At 35.3% G+C, this 18,233-nt stretch overlaps 2 protein-coding genes across 2 annotated transcripts in view; both read left to right on the forward strand.

Annotated features, from left to right (window-relative positions):
- Window positions 1-3,522, forward strand: part of LOC103137983 (ATP-sensitive inward rectifier potassium channel 10-like) — a 27,235-nt gene extending 23,713 nt beyond the window's left edge. The window contains exon 6 of the mRNA XM_007552021.2: window positions 65-3,522. Coding sequence (XP_007552083.1) covers window positions 65-462 — 398 coding nt within the window. The 3' untranslated portion in view covers window positions 463-3,522. The remainder of the gene's footprint in view (window positions 1-64) is intronic.
- A 1,870-nt stretch (window positions 3,523-5,392) lies between these two features.
- On the forward strand, window positions 5,393-12,923 carry LOC103137985 (SLAM family member 6-like). The gene is made up of 6 exons (XM_007552022.2): window positions 5,393-5,505; window positions 8,382-8,669; window positions 8,765-9,031; window positions 9,768-9,854; window positions 11,608-11,651; window positions 11,909-12,923. Exons 1-6 carry the CDS (start codon window positions 5,451-5,453, stop codon window positions 12,116-12,118), a joined length of 951 nt encoding a protein of 316 aa, XP_007552084.1. The 5' UTR covers window positions 5,393-5,450; the 3' UTR covers window positions 12,119-12,923.
- The last annotated feature ends 5,310 nt before the right edge of the window (window positions 12,924-18,233 follow it).

Here is an 18,233-nt window from a genome sequence, read left to right on the forward strand (position 1 = left end):
TTCTTGTCTCTTTACCAGTTTCTCCTCATCCTTTTTAGCTAACCTGCTAATGTTCCTTTATCAGGTGGTGGATGGACAGATCCAGTGTTGGCTGACTTTGAACTCTTGGTGATCATGAGTGCCACAATAGAGCCGACCTCCGCCACCTGCCAGGTCCGCACCTCCTACCTGCCAGACGAGATCCTCTGGGGTTACGAGTTCCCCCCCGTCGTCTCTCTCTCCCAGTCTGGCAAATACGTAGCGGACTTTTCCTTCTTTGACAAAGTGGCGAAGACCAAGATGACCCCCATCTTCAAATCATCCAGTTCGCAACACGAGTACCAGAGCAACGGAGGCGGACCCGTGTCTGAGGTGACAGACCCGGAGAAGATTCGTCTGGAGCAGAGCTACAGGGAGCAGCGAGGCGAAGACCGAGGCCGAGTCAGAGACGGCCCCGTAAGCGTTCGCATCAGCAACGTCTGAGCAGCTAAACTGGCTGAAAGTCAGACATTTTGTAGCAAAACAACATGAGAGTTTGTGAAGCCTTTCACACATGTAAGACAAAGATTGTTTTCATTTTTTTTTATTATCAAAATGACTTAAAGCAAATACGTATGGTACTGCGTTTTGTAAGGAAATATTTGCTAAAACTGCTGTTGTTTATTCTCATCTTGTCACTTATGATGGAAAATCTAAAAAAAATCTATGCTAAAAGAGTCAAATAAGGAAGAAATTAAGTGTATGTCGAATATATTTCATCTCAGATTAGACTGTCTGATGTGAAATCTATAAAGTTCTACTTTCATACTTTTTCCATTGTCTCACCATCACATTTTTCCTTGCATACTTTGTGATGATCTGACCATCCAGGGCTGAATGCTCAGAGCTCCATATCATGTCTATAGGTGCCTCCAATTTGCTTAAATTGTTTTCATCTTATTTATTCAGAAAATGTCTCCCTCCTCCCTACCATGTCAGTCACTCCAAACATTCACTCACACTGTGGATCTTTATCAAAGCAGACAGAGTGTCTGCATGGCATAGCGTGAGATTAAGTCATAACATCACCTCAATGTTGGAACCTTTGAAACTGAAACATTTTTAACACATAATGTTTGTATAAAAAAAGCTTTTTGAAGCTTTTTCCACCTTTTTTGTGACAATTTTCTATGTGATCCTACTAAGAACTTAAGAGAGAATTTAAAAAATCTGCAACAACCTTGAGGCATAAGTGTGCTCAACCTTAAACTCTTTGTTGAATCTCTTCTTGATTCGTTTCTAGCATTCAGTTTTCTTTGATATGAGTTTAATATCATCCAACTTTTTGTCCTGGAAACATTCCCAGGCCCTCTGTGCTCACAGTCTCACAATTTATAAAATCGAGTAGAACCTGATTTTTCACACCGTGCAAAACTGTGAAGCTGGTCTTTTACTGATTTATTTGGATGGTGAAAAATAAAATTCTTCTTCATCTTCAGTTTTCTGTTATAATCCATAGATCTTTGGACTTTTAGTTTTATGTTTCTGTTGCTTCTTTCTTTACTTCTATTCTCCTTCTTGCCATCTTAGTTTATCCCTTGTGTCAGATCAGCTGTTTTATTGTTTCTGTTTTGGATTTTGTCATGTTTCTCTCTGTCATCTGAAGGTTTTGGGTGAAATGTAACTAGCATGAGGAAATGTTCATGTCTTTAACTGCAGTCTAGTCTCATATCATCTGTGGGAAAAGTAACTCTAGAGAATGATTCGGTCACCATGTTTCGCTTTGGTTGGTGTTCATTTGCTGATCTGTGGTGTTTTTGTGCCAAACTTTCCGTCTGTAACTGTGGCTAAAAGTTCCAGTTTGTTTCCATCAGACCACAACGGGCTTTTAGCCAGAACTTTTCTTTTGAAGGAAATGCTTTTATCATGCAGTTCTACCCAGGAATATGAGAAGTCCCTGACGTTGCCGTCACATGTAGACCATAATACTTCTGTGTTCTTGTTTTTGTAGCATGACTGTCGTTACTGTGGCATGACACATCTATTATCTACAATCCTCCTGACAAATGCTTATGAGTTTTTGCTTAACTATTTTTGTTTATCCAAGAAGACTGATTGTTTAAAAAAGTGCCTAAAGGTTTTGATTAAGGTTATGCACATGTCAGCAACTTTTTTATTTTTTCTATTTTCCTTTTTCAGTAGTGTAAGGTTATGTTACATCAAATGGGGGAAAGGATTTATCCTGGCCAAATTTTTATATGTCACAAAAATCTGGTATTTTGCTAGGGGTCAGAAGACGTTTCTAGACATCTCTGAAAGCAAATGAAGCACAAAGTTTGCATACATGTGAAGTGTGACATAGCTGTTAGACAATTCATGAAAACAACTGTTTTGTGAATGTAGACAACAAAAGCTGATTTACGTAAACACCCATTTATCTGAGGTACGATGGTGGAAAAGCTGAAAGGTCAGAAACTTATTCTGGTCTCTTTAGGTACTTCCCAGAGCACTGAAGCGTCACCTTGTGAGAGACTTACTCACTCAAAAGCGAGACAAACTGAATGTGTATTTTTAAAAATGTGAAAAACAGAAGTAAGGAAGTAAACACAAAATACCCCCAATTTCAAAGAAAAACATTTTTTCCCTCCTCTGTTCAAGTGAATGTGTTGTAATTTTCTGCACTTTAAAAGTGCTTTACTAATTCCAAAGGGGAAATTGCTTAAGAAGCACACAGCTACGGTTTGTTGAGCAGAAAGTCATATGACTTTAAGTGTTTTCTTCTTACATGGTAAGAAAAAATAGCACCAAGCTCAAAAGTCTCACCCTCAACTTCCTCCCGAAAATCAGATTATTTTCAAATTTCCTGTTGCAAAGTTTGCAGTGGAAACTATTTAGAAATGTTGTATCTCAACTTTAGAGTTTCTCATTGTGCATTTTAGTGCTGAATGTAATTTTTTTGTTAAACTACAATATGACATCTGTTTCTGTATCAAATGAACATTGTAGCACTTTATTGAAGTAAATAATGATTATTTGCACCTTCAGTAGATTAGTTGACAATTTGTCAAACCTTACCATTTGTAAAATATTCCACTGAAAGCACTCTGAATTTATATAGACCAGCTTCTTTACAGCTGCTGTAAATTTAAAAAGATAGTCAGAAACCTGCTGTTCCTTTGTCTGTGACATGCAAATGAAGAAACTCCAGTGGATGTAAATACTCATGTAGAGATGTTGTATCTGTGCCTTTAACAGTGAAGAAAGTCTGATTGTTGTAAGCGCTGGGTGCAATCACTGCATAAAGAATTATTGGAGTTACTAATTCTGTGAAATAAAATCAAAAGCATCTTATCAAAGCTCCTTCTACACATATAAATGTGAAAGTATCTGAACAATAACGGCTGAGATATAAGAATGTAAAGATAAGAATGCCATGTAAAGAAAAGGTGGTTGTGACTGATATGAGAAATAAGGTGTGGTGTGTCTTCTTTTAGTTCTTTGAATTTCATATTTCAAATGAGGTAATTCTTTAACAACTGGCCTAATAAAGCTTATTGTGAAATATTACATTTGGCTTGTGTCTTTTGTTCTAATTTGATCAAAACTGAATTCCCAAATAGTTTCAATTTAATCCAAAACCTAGTGACATTGTAAAAAACAGATAATAATGAGCATAAGGATAAAAAAAGAGTAAATATCTAAAACTGTGATGCGTTTCTGATGAGTATAAGTGAAGTATAAGTGATAAAATCATCATCCAGTTCTGTATTTTATAGTAGCAATTCACTAAAATGTCATAATTCTGTTGGTTTTCAAATTGTGTTGACTTTATCAGATCACATCAAGTCATTAACTTGTAGGATTCATTCTTCCTGGATGAGAATGTAGTGAAAGTGGATAATCGCTGGTATTGCGTTGTTGACTTTGCAGCAATCCCTCATATGGCGGAGCAAGCATGCAGCGGCAGTAGAGAGGAAAAACTCTCCTTTATCAGGAAGAAACATCCAGCTGCTTCTACAGAGAGAAAAACAGAGAACTTAAAGTTAAAAGCATAAACACAGCAAATAATGCAAAATTAGATAGTAGTAGGAAAATGTAGCAGAGTGAGAAAATGTGGTCAGCAGGCTAAGACTTTAGTAGTATAACTATAGAGATAACTCAGGAAAACATAAGTAAGATTAACTAAAAGTTTTAACAAAATGTAAAGTTTTAAATCTACTCTTAAAAGTAGATATTATGTCCACTTCACAGACTAAGAGTGGAGGAGAAAAGCCAAAACAGTCAATTATGAACATGAACAACCACAGCTTTTTGGAAAACGTAGTTCAGATTAAAACAATTGATCTGCCCAAATTTTTATTTTGTAATTTTGAAGTCTTTTATTTAGAAAATTCCAGAATTTGCACGTAATTTATATTTTTGTTTATCTGATCATTTTAAATATTAGATCGGATGTTGTTACTCAGTTCTTGAGTAGCCCTTTTAAGAAAATGACTTGTTGACTCCTTTGTGGCTACTCCACCCACCTTGGACAGTCAACACCCAAAGCTGATCACTGCCAAACCTACAGAATCAAAATATCTCTTGAGTAAAACCTGCAAGGCAACATGAAGCGAACTAAAACATCTCAAACGGCAGCAAGTTATGGCCAGATCAAAAGAAGTTCAAGAACAGATTGGAAGCATTAGCATCATGTGCAAAATATTTCTATTATTAACCCGCAAACACAAGCCATCACTGAGTCACATAGAACTCTGTTTTTTTAGGAGTGATGCCTGAAAGTTCAGCAAGACAACAGGAAGTGTGGTGTTGCAATAATGCAACACCACACTTCAGACATAAACTTATGTCTGAAACTTCTGACATAGTTAAAATCTGTCTGAAGTTTCCCAAAGTTCTTTTCAAACAATATCGGTGGATGAACTCAGTGACGCTGTTGTTGGCTGAGCAAGAAAACTGAAGTTAAATTGGATATCTGATCTTCTCATCCTTCTAGTTGGAAATTATGTCTTAAGATTTAAAATCCTGTCCCTGGCTGTTTGCAGAAATAACCAGAATGAAATGTTTTGTAGCTGCTTTGCTGCTTCTCTACCTGGACAACTTGAACCATTAATTCTGCTCTAAAGGGGAAAAGTCCAGCCATCAATATGACCTTAAACTCTTGGGTTGTGCAGCAGGATAATTATCCAAAGAACACCAGCAAGTCCATCTCTGAATGACTAAAAAAAAGAAAATAAATAAATTAAATGAATAAAAAAAATAAAATGAAGGTAGTTCAGATCTGGATCCAATTGTGATCCTGTAGTACAACTTCAGTTTATTCAACCCTAAAAATTCCTCTACAAGTAAAAGACACAAGATGTCTGTGTGGGTGGGGGGTATGAGAACATTTACTGGTTGTGTGAAATGTTATTTAACGTTCCGCCTGAATTCAGGAAACTGTGGCTCAGTGATAGATGTACTTCCGGATGTCGCAGAGTTGACACAAAGCGATGGCAGCGGTAGTTCTGCTTCTTCTCCTCCTTGCACTGGTGGATTCAATTGAAGGTAAAATTTATGTTATTTCTTACATAAAGTGTTTAACAGCTGCTGTAACATTCTAACATTTCACATGACAAAAATGTGGAGCTGTAGAAAAAAAAACGTTTATGAAAGAAAGTTCAGCTGTCAAAATGTGTTGTGAAAAATGTAGTAGAAGTTTTTCTGAAAAGTTCATTTCAGTAATATAACAAACATAAAAAAACAAAGTTAAATAAAGATAACATTTAAATAGGTGTGTTTTTTAATTATAGCTTTAGATTTTACATTTCTGCTGCCATCAGTCATAAATGTACGTCTGTGGTTCGCAACAGATGAATAAATGTGAAGTTAATACTGATAAAACATTGTTGTGAATGAAACACCCTTCATTTGTTTCAACTTAAATTTAAAGTAGATGTTAAATATAAATATTAACCACCGTGCTTCGGCTCGTCTGTTAAGGCAGTAAATTATTTATGCTTTATGAAACTGTTGCTTCGACTGATCAGGGTCTGTTTTTGAAAATTACAAAACTCAGCACTGACAAGTAATTTTTAGGTGGCTCAAGTTCTGAGAAAACCTTTAAATGCTCTTTATGGATGTTTAATTTCTGTTTGGTTATTTTTGGCGGGCTTGTATTGAAGTCTAGTAGTTTTCTTTAGGACTGCAGGTTGATGCAGTAATAGCCTCATCTTGTCGCAACGCAAAGACCTTGAACGCTACTTTTTTCATGTTCTAACTGTGTTGGATTAGTTTATTTAGATTTATTATTGTCCTTTTGCAGTTTTCAAAATGCTTTAATAAGCATCCGTTTGTTCTCTCTGAGGTACAGGACAAGTACAACCAAAGTATAATTTTCTTAATTGTCTCTAAAATGCTAAGACACAGTGGAGAGACGGAGAAGAAGACAAGAAAACAAGAGGTGGTTGACGTGCTTGTTTATGGGTTTCACAGATTGGGATAAAAAAAAAAGCTTTTCTGTATATTTTTCGGAGTGTTTGAAAGCAGGACAGCAGGATTGGACTGTGGATGATGTTTGTGACGCAGCTTTGACTGAGCCTCATAGATCAGGTTCAGATCAGTGAGCGGTTTCTTACTCTGCTCTTTGCTGCCTCACAGAGATTTCTTGATGTACTTTTGCCTTTTTTTGTGCAGCTTTGTGTTTTGTCCTGCTGTCTTGTCCAGAACAGACTTTTGATCTTAGTTTTTTCCCTGGGTAAATAATAAATTAATTTATTGATAATAGTGTGAAGTAGTACATGATCACACTTAGTTCTGTCATGGCTACTTTTGCATCATAATTAGCTGAAAAAAAAAGTGTCAGAGTGGTTTCTGAGGAGCAGGTTCTCAGCGGACTAATAATAAAAAGCTCTTGCGGAGAAGTTTCAGTTTTAAAAAAAGAATTCAGTTTAACATAACAGAAACGTTCTCTGGGTTGACTTCAAACAAATTCTAAATATAAACGTTATCTTGAGGTAGAAAAACTGTTTCACTTCTCACTCCTTCAATGGAAGCACTCAGTACTCATACTCCTTAAGCGTCTTCACAATTAATCATATTATAACAAAAAACAGTAGGCTGAGGAAAATAAGCAAAAGTGATATTTTACAAATAATATTAGAAAGGTGTGGTGTGCATTTGTATTCAACCACTTTTAATTTTATATGAATTTAGTGCAGCCCATTTACTTTAGATGTTTCTACATTTGTAAAGCAGAGCAGTTGTTTCCTATTCAATCTCAGTTTAAATGCAGGTTTTCTACTAATTATTTGTAGGTTTGTTGGAAAACAGCAGTGAACAACATACTGGAGACCAAGGAACACAACAGGGATAAAGTTGTAGAGAAATTTTAAAAGGATTAAGTTATAAAACAATATGTCAAATTCAGAACATCTCTTGGAACAATGCTCAATACATAAATTGAAAATGGAAATAGTAGGTGGTACAACTGTAAACCTGCCAAGAAATGGGAGTCTAAACTGACAGGACTTTCAAGTAAAGCAAAAATAAGAGAATCAGCCAACAGGAACATGATCACCCAGGAAGATGAATGAGGGAGATCTCCAGACTGAAAAATAAAATCATGGAGAAGCAGAAATTTGAAAGCTATGAGAAAAGACAACTTAATGACTGCTGGTGAGGGACTTCAGCCATTTGATCCTGGTCTGTTGGATTAAGGACGCATCTAAAAGTTGCAGGTCGGTAGCTCTAAACCACTGGACTTGAGCAGCCCTGTGCTAGAAGCTCTGAAAGACCTGATGCTGATGTCCAGGTTCACCTTCCAGCAGAAAAACACTAAACATGCAGAGCTACAATTTACATATCTATGTTAAAATGACCCTGTCAAAGTACAGGCCAAATCCGGTTGGGAACTTTGGCAGAAGACTTGAAAGTTGATGTTCACTGACACTGGGGGAGAGGAAACTGACAACAAACAATAAAATCATTTTGAGACGGATCTGTTGGTTTGATCACTGAAAGGTTTTAGATTTGTAAAGATTTATGTTGGGAAAGAAAATAAAGACTGGAAATTTAGTGATTTGTGATAACAGAAGATTATCATGCACTGACAAAAAACAACTTATTCAATTAAGTCAATACTATCACTGGTTTCTCTTATGTTTATGTAGGCATATTATAAAATAAGGGACTATAGTGAAGCGATCAATACACATATAATTATAGTCGGACACCATATTATCTATGCGCTGCATATGTAAATAATGAAATGGTTAGATGAATTATGTGTTGATTCTGATTGACCAAACTTGTAGAGCTCTATAGTAACTTACACTTTAAACCTCCCCTCTGCTCTGCTGCTGTGAAAGTTATGATGTTCCAGAGACTTATCATAATATTATTTTTTATTATTATTGAAACATAACCAAACTCTTGTCTTTCAGGGTCTGAACGTCAGTTTGTGAAATCTGGATCGAACCTCCTACTGGAAGTAACAGCTAAAATTGGCAATGATGACATTTTTTTTTGGAAATTTAATAACAGTGATAATCTTGTAAGATTTAGTCCTGGTAGTGAGCCTAAAATCAAATATACAGAAAAAACTGATTTTTTTAAACAAAACTACTCACTGTTATTAAGAAATGTGAAACACCGTGACACTGGAAACTATAAGGCACAAGCAAATGGAGACACAGAAAAAACTGTAGCTGAATACACAGTTATAGTCCAAGGTAAGTTTCTTCTTTATTGCTTCCTGTTTTGAAATCATTTCTAAATGTTTTTATAGCGCCCCATTTTAAAACCAATCAAATCTTTTATCCTTCAGATCCAGTATCTCCAGTGAATCTAACAGTGACCCCCATTAATTCCAGCTTCTGTAACTTCACTGTGGTGTGTATAACAGTGGATTCTCAAATTAGTGGGACTTTTCAATGTGAAAACAAAACCTGCCATTTACTGAACCAAACAGACCTGAAGGACTCATCTCTGAACGTCTATGTAAAGGAAAGCTCCATCTTCTGTAACCATAGCAACCAAGTGAGCTGGGAACAGGATGAAAAGCCTTTTCATTCTCTCTGTAAAAATCTACCAGGTAAGATTTAAGGAAAATACCCAGGTGCTTTTACATCATAAAACATAAAGCAATTCATCATAAGTATGAGTAGACACACACATGCATACATGTACATAAACAAATATCTATTTTAAACCACTAAGAAACTTAATTAGGTTCATTTTCTTTCATTTGTGCATAACCCTAATACCTACCCAAACCTTAACCTGGACTGAATGGTATTTATATCTAACAGGTAATCAGGAGTTTTCCCTTGTTTTACACTCCCTCTTTTTAATTTCTTCTTATTTTACATTTTTGAAAACCCAGATGAAAGTGTAAAGACTTTTATTGGAAAAGCAAAGTAATTCAAGGTGCTGCTGTTCTGATCTATGGACATTTTCTCTTTAAATGGTGAATGGACTGAAATGATATAGTTCTTTACTGGGCCTACTGACCATTCACTAAATGCACTTTTATGCAAATCTGCATTCACTGAGTATATTAAAATGTGTAGAAATATAAAACTAGTTTTATTTTGCTTTTTTAATGCTGCCTTTCAGTATAAAAATCCAAATATTAAAGTGTTATTGGATGGAGAAAATAATAAATAGCCTATATATTTTTTTGTTTTTAGTAACTATATTTTATCTGGGCTGCCAGACAGACAGAATATTTGACATCCTAGCATAAAAGTTGTAAAATACAAAGTGAACTTGACCAAAGCATTCCTGATGTTTTTTTTTTGCTTCTTCTGTTTTCTGTCTTTTTACAGCATCCAACACAGCCAACGTAGTTGGGATATCAGTTGGAACATTAGTGCCGCTGTTAGTGTTATCTATAATCTTTGTGGTCATAAAGTGTAAGTACCTCTTAATTTTCTCTCACAATCAGATTATTGTCTGTAAGAGCATCAACCCAGGGAGAAGCACAAATTGATTCAACCCCTTGACAGATTTAGGTTTAAACTAATCTTTTAATTTGATCATGATGCTTCGTTCTGGCTGGAAGTTATATTTACTTTTTGAAGTGTTGGAGTCTCAACTTATATCTGTGGAACAAGTTAAAGATCATAATGATGGCAAGGAGGCCTTTCAACTTCAAAGACTTGGAGCTCATCACCAGCAGAAAAACAAAAAGCAAAAAGCTGGTCTGAAGAAGGTTTTTATTGCCATTTTGTCAATAGAAATAACTATTTTTTTGAGAATGGTATCAATTATTTTGAGCTTGTCATTTTTACAACTTCCTGTTTGAATAAAAATGTTTAAACTGAAATCTGCCACGGGGTATGAAAAATATTGGGCTATAACAATCACAATGTGTGTTTACGTAAAATGAATTATTCACATACACTGTGTGTAATGACAATAATAATAGATTAATAGATTTTGCCTGCAAAATGGGATGAGTTTTTCTTTTCTTTAGCAATTTCTAAGCATATTTAGTTTGAAGACCAAATAAATTTGCTTTATGATTCTTGAACATCATTGTTAGGTGTATACATTTTCAAATATATATGTCTAAGACTATTAGTTTGACTTTTACTTTTCTATTTATGTGAAAGTAAAATCATCCTGTAAGTCTTTTTTTTTACCAATTAAATAAGTGTTTCAGCCTGTAGTTTAGTGGGATTTGTCCAGTAAAGAGAAGAAAATCATGAGAAATGTCTGAGAGCAGCAGCCTGGACACCTAACAGACTGGCACTCTACAGAGAGATTTAAAAACACTACGTGGTTAGCCCAGTCCCTTTGTATTTTCCTCACAGTGGAGAATGAATTATTGCAAAAAAAAACAAAACAACAACAACAACAACAAACAAACAAACAAACAAAAAACCATTTAAATTCAAAACTATTCTGGCAGAATTTAGTTTGATATTGTGTTTTCTGCTTTTGTTCTGACCACCATCTATTCCCCTGACACAACAAAACAACAACAAAAACTTTTCTTACCTGGGAAACGTTGTCCCTCCAAGTTCTTTGTCTTGACTGTCTACCTGCTGCCTCCAGTAGAGCTGCCTGTCTTAGCCTTAGTGTGAACTCTGGTTTGGTTTCTGTCCTTCTGCCTTACGTTGGGCTGGGACTCTCCTTGAATATTGCATTTATTTTCATTATTCTGTTAAACATTGTTAAACACTGGTGATGAAAAATCTACTTTCATTTATTTGGCTTTGTGAAGGCAAAAAGGTGGCAAGATAACATGTTTCTGTTTGCTGTAGTGACGAGCAGCGTGTTTAGTTTTAGGTGGTACATCAACATCGATGAGGTAGTTTATTTTTGAGGCTTTGCACCAAAGCCTGTTTTTAAGAAACATCTGTTGTAAAATGACTTCAGTGCTTTGAAAAACAATTTGAAGGCCAGTTGTGATTTAATGTTTTTATGCTGTGATGATGTTGAATTTATAACATTTTTCCTTTCATTCATTGATTTTTAACTTTGGCAAAAAAGATAACAAAACCCCCAAATCAATACAATTCTGTTGTAATCTCCAATTTAACACTTAAATTCCTTTGTTTATTACGTGATGTTAGTTTGTTTAGAGCATCACTTTAAAATAAAATTGTGATTTTAATCACTTCAAACTACACAACTTTATTCTTTATGACTGACCTGCAGGTAAAAGAAAGAGGAGCGCAAATACAGTGTATGAAGTTCCTCAGGTAAGCAGAAAAGAAAAACTCTCCCTATTTGCTTGTCAAAATAATCAAGACGTTTACAAAAGAACTATCTCTTGAGATAAAAAATAATCTAAGTTTAAAAGGAGCAAAAACACACATTTTTAGCAGAAACAATTTTCAGCAAATTCAATTTTACTCTGATCTTTGTGTTCACATTTTAGTGAGAGCTTCCACAAAATGCCATCCAGAGAATGTTAAGATAAAAAGCTGTTTTTTTTTCTCTTTGTCTTTCTTTATAGGAAACTCCACAGAATAACCCATATGCAAATCCTGCAGAAATTACTGAAACTCCTTCTCCAACATCAACGTATGCACTGGTGCAGTTCTCCAATCCTCCTGTGCAGCTGAATGAAACCAGAACCTCCACAAACCCACAGCCTGAAACTATTTATGCTCAAGTTGACAGAGCTGCCAAGTCCAACTCAAAGTCTGCTGCAGCCAACAGATGACAGAGAAAGAAAATCAAAATGGACAATGTATATAACTGTTTTAACTGTGGCAAATATGATCATGAACTGCCTCTCTGAACCAGCTTTGAAATGTTTTTACAGATTTTTACTGATAAACCTGTAAAATTCATGAAATTCTTTTATTCTCCACAAACTCAGGTGGAATTTGTAGACCTAAGAGATTTACAGTTATTATCATGATTAATATCAGAACAATGTATTCTACGTTTTGTTTTTATCATTGTTAACTACAAAATAGATTCTCTTCAACTTTTGGTATTTTATTTTTCAGTCTGTGAAAACTGAAAGTTTGCTATTTTTTGCACGTTTGTGTTCTGTACTTCTTGCTGCTACAGGCTCTGTTTTTAGTTGAGGTGCTTAAAAGTAAAACATATTTTAATTAAATAATTGCTTTTAAGAATAAAATATTACTGAATTGTGTGTTAACTTAGAAACAGCCACACAAGAGACATTCAAAGACAAGAGTAGAATAATAGATTTTCTTTGTGCATTTTCACAACATCATCCTGTTTCTCTGGAAATAAGTTAATGATCTGAAAATGTAAGTAATATTTATTGAACTATTGAGGTAAAAAGCTTCAGGATTTAAATAAGTGGTACAAATCTAGTAATATCAAAAGTTTTTCTCATATTTAGTTCTTAGTTTTCTCAATCTTTTCCGTGCAGCAGTTGCATGAATCACTACAAGAGGGAGAGCAACCAGGTCAGATAAATAAGAAATGTCTAACCGTTAATTGAACCACTGGAAAATATGTGTAAAAAGCTTTAAAGTACTGTAACATTTCATTTGTTCACATGTATTATTCAAGTAAATTAGCTTATTGATGTATATTGAAAATGCACATAAGATTATAATTTCTTTTCACAGAGCAAGACAGAACAACTGACAGTTTCTCCATATCAATCAACTTTATTTAAAGACGCAAAATAGATCCATAGAGTAAAAGAAAAAAAAAGAAAAAATATACAGTAATAAAAAAGAAAATTATAAATACAGTAATCCAAGAAGTAAGACCAAAAAAGTATGAAAGAATGGAGGGAGAAAAAGGAGAAAAGAGTGAAGGTTTAATTTATCATCAATGGAGGTTCAATTAACTGAGCTGCTGAGTTCAATGCTGTACTTTCTACATTTATTTTAGAGCATAACATCTTCCAGCGATATTGTGCTTTGGAGACCAATTGAGCCTATAAGAAATTAATTGTTTGAAAGTGGAAATGCCAAAGCTTCTACAACAGGGAAAGCATGTTGCTTTTAATTGAGTGTGGAACTGATAAAGGGAAGAAAAGAAATGCTGAGTCTTGTTAAGATGTGGTGAATGCTTGATAAGTATTTCTTTGAGAAATTATACCAGTGTTACTTCAGCATTTCAGCTAAAACAGGAAACAATAAGGATCTAAATGTAGGAAAATCTATTGCAAAAGGTTTAAGAACAAACTTACTGAGATCAAGACAAATCCAAAATCTGCAAACACATCATTGCTTACTGGCAGAAGAAATAGATTCATTAACAGAGTGAAAACTTTCACAAATTTTACCTTGCCTGCTTTCCTCATTGCTTTTGGGTTTTCAACTAAATTATGACAAAAGGGTCAAAAAAAATCATCAATTGCAGATGTACTGATTTAAACTGACCATCAGAACAACAAAGGATTGGACTTCTAATAATAGAGAGGAATAGCAACACTGATTTTTAAATTTATGTTGACATTAGGAGGGGTTTCAGATGAACTGATCAACTTCATGACAGTTGAGATAAATCACCTCTATTATAAGGTATTAACAACAAAAAAATCTTTACAGAAATGGGACTGGTGCATGTTATTTTAGAAAAGTTCTCATAAGAGAAAAAACATATTTAGAGCATTTTGGGTCAAGGCTTCCATTGTGACAACATGACAACCAGATTTACAGGCAGCATGTGTCATGTTTTCATTAACACCTGAACGGTACAGTTATGTGTTGTCGTGTTAGATATTACCCTGTCGATTTAGTTTATTGCAGAATGTCTCAGGCTAACATCCATCAGGCTACAAGATTTCACCTGATGGACACTGCACTTGAGAAAGAAAGAATGAAGTCCTTGTTTGTCAGTTATTTGCTGTTAAAAATAGCAATCAGAGAAAGAGCAGATATGGATTGTTCATGCAATTTCATGGTATTTTGTGTTCTCATTACATTTTTTTTAAATATGTTGGATGTTTTTCTTTTTTCCTTTTTCTGTTACTGTTTTATTGATAAATGTAAAATAAAGTTTTTTTGTTTATTTTTATTCACAAGCCTTCTTGAAAAAGTATTGTGCTTTTTTTTTCTTTTTATAAATCTACACTTACAGTACAATTCATCTGGAATTGGTCAAATATGCCTTGTATTAGACCCACATGGATTAAATGCACCTGATAGTGTAATGGCTTTGCAAATGTTAAGAAAATAAACTTAAAATATACTAATTTTAAAACTTAACATCTCTTGATTGAAATAGCCTAATTATAGTTTTCAGATTAATAACTTACTCTGCCCTATTGACCTTTATGTTACCTGTAGTTACAGAAAGATTGTCTGCTATTGTTTGAACTGCCCTTTGTCTGTGTGGAAAACAATCAGGAGAAGTTCCAGCTTTCACACTGATCTGTGAAAAGCCATAAAACAGCAGGAGTTCAGGAGAGTCTCTGCTTCCATTGTGTTTAGATAATGGGGCCAATGGCCTTAGATCGTGACTTGCAGGGCGTTTTAGAGAGGGTCAGAGACAGCTCCTGGTTGGATGAGCAAAGGTACGCCTTATTCTTCTTCTTTTCCATTTGTCTCAGGTAAATGAATGTATGTCTCTGTTATTCTGCAGTTTCTGTTGTAATTTCGTACGTTGTCTTCTTTTGGATTAAACTCTGAAATTCTGTGACGTCTACACTCATTGTTGTTTTCTGTGTGGCTACACGTGGTCCGCCGGGAGAACCTGGGATCCGTGAGAAGAAGATCGAGCTAGAGATTTTCTTAAGATATATTATAACCTAAAATCTTCTTCAACACAAACCAGTGGCAATCTGGTTAGCACAGGATGCTGCCTAAAATCTGACTATACATATATATATAGCCATCCATTTTCTCCTCAGTGCGGTGCAGTCGTCCTGTCTGCTTTGCTGAAAAGTTACCCCAAAGCATCCCTCCTCCTTTTGTTTGTTTTATTTATTAATTATTTTTTACCTTTTCTCTCTACATGACCTTCTCGATTGGATCATCCAGATGATGTCTGGTAAACTCCAGGCGAGCCTAGACATGTGGTAGCCTGAACAGGAGGACCTCACACGACCTCCAGGATTTTAATCTATGAGGGCATAGCTTTTAGCAATGGTAATGTAGCCCCTGGTTAAAAAAAACATGCTCTTAAGGCCTTTTAATATTTACAAGGCTGGTTGTATGTACACAGAAAATATAATTGAGAAACTTGTACTATTGTTTTTGTAAATTTTTGAATTTATTTTGTGGTCTTAAAGGCTCTACGTTGAAGATGGTAAGAAATAAAGGCATTCTTTATTTTGTTTTACTGTCAGCTGCTCTCAGCTCCCATACAGAGCTGTCAGCTAGTGGTAACGCTCAGCTGATCCAGTTTCAAACTCTTCTTATTAAAGTAAGAATTAGAGAGCTAAATATAATTGAAATATTGGCTACTTTCGACAGAAAAGGAAGCCACGTCTATGAAAGCATTGTAGCAGTTTTGCTAGTTTTGATTCCCAAGGCATAAGGTGGCAATTTATCATGATTCAAAGTAATGAAATAACGAACTGTGGACTGATTTTCATTCTCATTGTGATTCTTCCTATTATACAGTGGAAGTAAATAAAATGTGTTGCATATCTTTTGCTTTAAGTATTTACTTATTGGAAGGTTTGTTGTTAGTGCTGCAGAGCCACAGCTGACAGCTAGCTCCTCACTTCAGAGCAGGGGTCGGGAACCTATGGCTCGCGAGCCAGGTGTGGCTCTTTTGATGAGTGCATCTGGCTCGCAGATTTCGGCTTTTCAGATAAAACATAAAATATTATCACTTGTTTTAATCCATCCATCGATTTTCCACTGCTCATGTCCTGTTCAGGGCTGCAGTTGGCTGCAGCAATTGTCCATCATTTTAATTGGATGATAATAGCCTANAAGTGTCAAACTTTGGCTTTGTGCCATGAAACATTAGAATGCAATAATAACTACTCCAGGACAGGTCAGAGCTGAATCAGACTTTCCATGTCTCATTATAGACCAGCCTTGATCACATTCACATGATCAATTGATGACATCACCTAAACCACGACCCCCTCCAACAGGAAGTCACCTGTTTTTTCTGCTGGATGTCTTATTTTTACTCTATGATTCAAATGGGTTAAATCCTGTGCCATATGATAGAAAATGACATTATGATGCTCTCTGTGAATGTTAGTTGCTGGCTGAACCATGTGGGCGTGGCTAAATAACGAATAGCAATGCTCACAATGTCTACAATAATCTCTAAATCAAACATGCTTCATCAGATTTGCACCAGACTTTATGTGATCATCTCTGGTGAAGCTCTAAAGAGCCCAAGAGCATTATATTACTACTTGACTTTCCTGCGCTCCTTAGGTTAATCAAACAGCTGTGTCATCCGATCTACATGAGATATTGCGTGCTTCACAAGGCAGCGGTGCTGAAAACACAATGCAGCTAATGTTACCAGATAAAGCATCAATCCAGCTGTTCAGATACACATACATTCTCCCAAATCCTTAAACATAAAAGCTTTGTGCCAACATTTTAAAGTTGCTGGCTTTTTTTTAATTTGCTTTGGATTTCAATATTTAGCTGCAGCTCGATGGAGCCCTGAAGAATGAGTAGTTTTTGTCACCATAGTGGAGAGAATGGAAAGTTTCGTTAGCCGTTTCAGAGCTGAGGCAACATCACGGTAAACACCTACTCAGACGTAGCTAAAGCCGCAGCTGCTCCCAGCCAGGTGAGTAGTTTGTAGATATATCTGTCTGTTTTTTATTACATTTAAAGTTGCATACATACAGTCATGGAAGACATTTAAAAGAAAGTCTTATTTTTATTGCTCAAACATGCCCATTTTCTGAAGACAGCTGCATATTACAATTATGAATAACTGAATATTGTACAGCATTTTACCCTCATTTGTTTATCTTTGCGTGAATCTACATGCTTGTTTCTCATTTTGATGTTGCATGAGTTTACCACGTTGTGAGATAATAAAACATGTTATATGACATCCTATTGTAAAATGTCTAGATATGAGTTCTCTAGTCAAATTGTTATGAATTATTAAATGTAGATTGAGCAATAAACCTGAAGAAAACGATAGTGTTGTTTTACCAATGGCTGTAAGTCTGCATATGTCTAAAATATACAAGTAATTACATTTTGTACACAACTATTCCAGTTATTTATCATTCTGTAAGTCTGGATGGTAAATAATAGTATTTGAACATTCAATATATATATATCTATTGTAACATGTGTGTTTTAAATCATTCCTTATGTGTATGTAACTTCAACATTAGTAACTCTGTGTTATTTATCTACATTTATGTGCTATAAGCTATAACATCTGATTGCTTTTCCCAGGGAACAGAAGAAGAGCAACATGGCTGACATGATGGTGAATGATAAGGAGAAGCATCAGAACAAAATCTGGATCTCCTTCAAGAGGAAGCAGCTACCAGCAGAGATGGCAGAGCTCCAGGGAGAGTTGAGACAGACAAACAAAAAATAAAAGTTGTGTCTCAGTGAACAAAGTCTCTTATTTATGCTCACTCCACAGATTTCTGTAGTTTATGTGGCATCAAGGTCCTAATACAATCCTCCCAAAATGTGAGGAGCTATAGAAAAAGTGAAAATTACATTACATTATATTATATTGACACTTAATGTTGTAGAGAAAGTAGCCATTTTTTCTGCTGGATGTCTTGCTTTAACAGTGACTCTGGAGAACCTCTACAGAGCCCAAAAGCATTACATTGTAATTTCACTCCACTGCACACCCAGGTTAATCAAACAGCTGTGTCTCCATGCGATATCAGCCGATCTGCACCAGATTGTTGTGCATTTTCTGGGAGCAATGTC

The sequence above is a fragment of the Poecilia formosa genome, unplaced genomic scaffold, assembly GCF_000485575.1.
Source record: "Poecilia formosa unplaced genomic scaffold, Poecilia_formosa-5.1.2 Scaffold45, whole genome shotgun sequence".
Lineage (NCBI taxonomy): Eukaryota > Metazoa > Chordata > Actinopteri > Cyprinodontiformes > Poeciliidae > Poecilia > Poecilia formosa.

What these genes read in the sequence shown, in the direction of transcription:
- LOC103137985 (XM_007552022.2), top strand. Translation starts at nt 5,451, where the DNA reads ATGGCAGCGGTAGTTCTGCTTCTTCTCCTCCTTGCACTGGTGGATTCA. An exon ending in ATACACAGTTATAGTCCAAG is followed by an intron (nt 8,670 to 8,764) that starts GTAAGTTTCTTC and finishes TTTATCCTTCAG; the next exon opens with ATCCAGTATCTCCAGTGAAT. An exon ending in AATCTTTGTGGTCATAAAGT is followed by an intron (nt 9,855 to 11,607) that starts GTAAGTACCTCT and finishes ACTGACCTGCAG; the next exon opens with GTAAAAGAAAGAGGAGCGCA.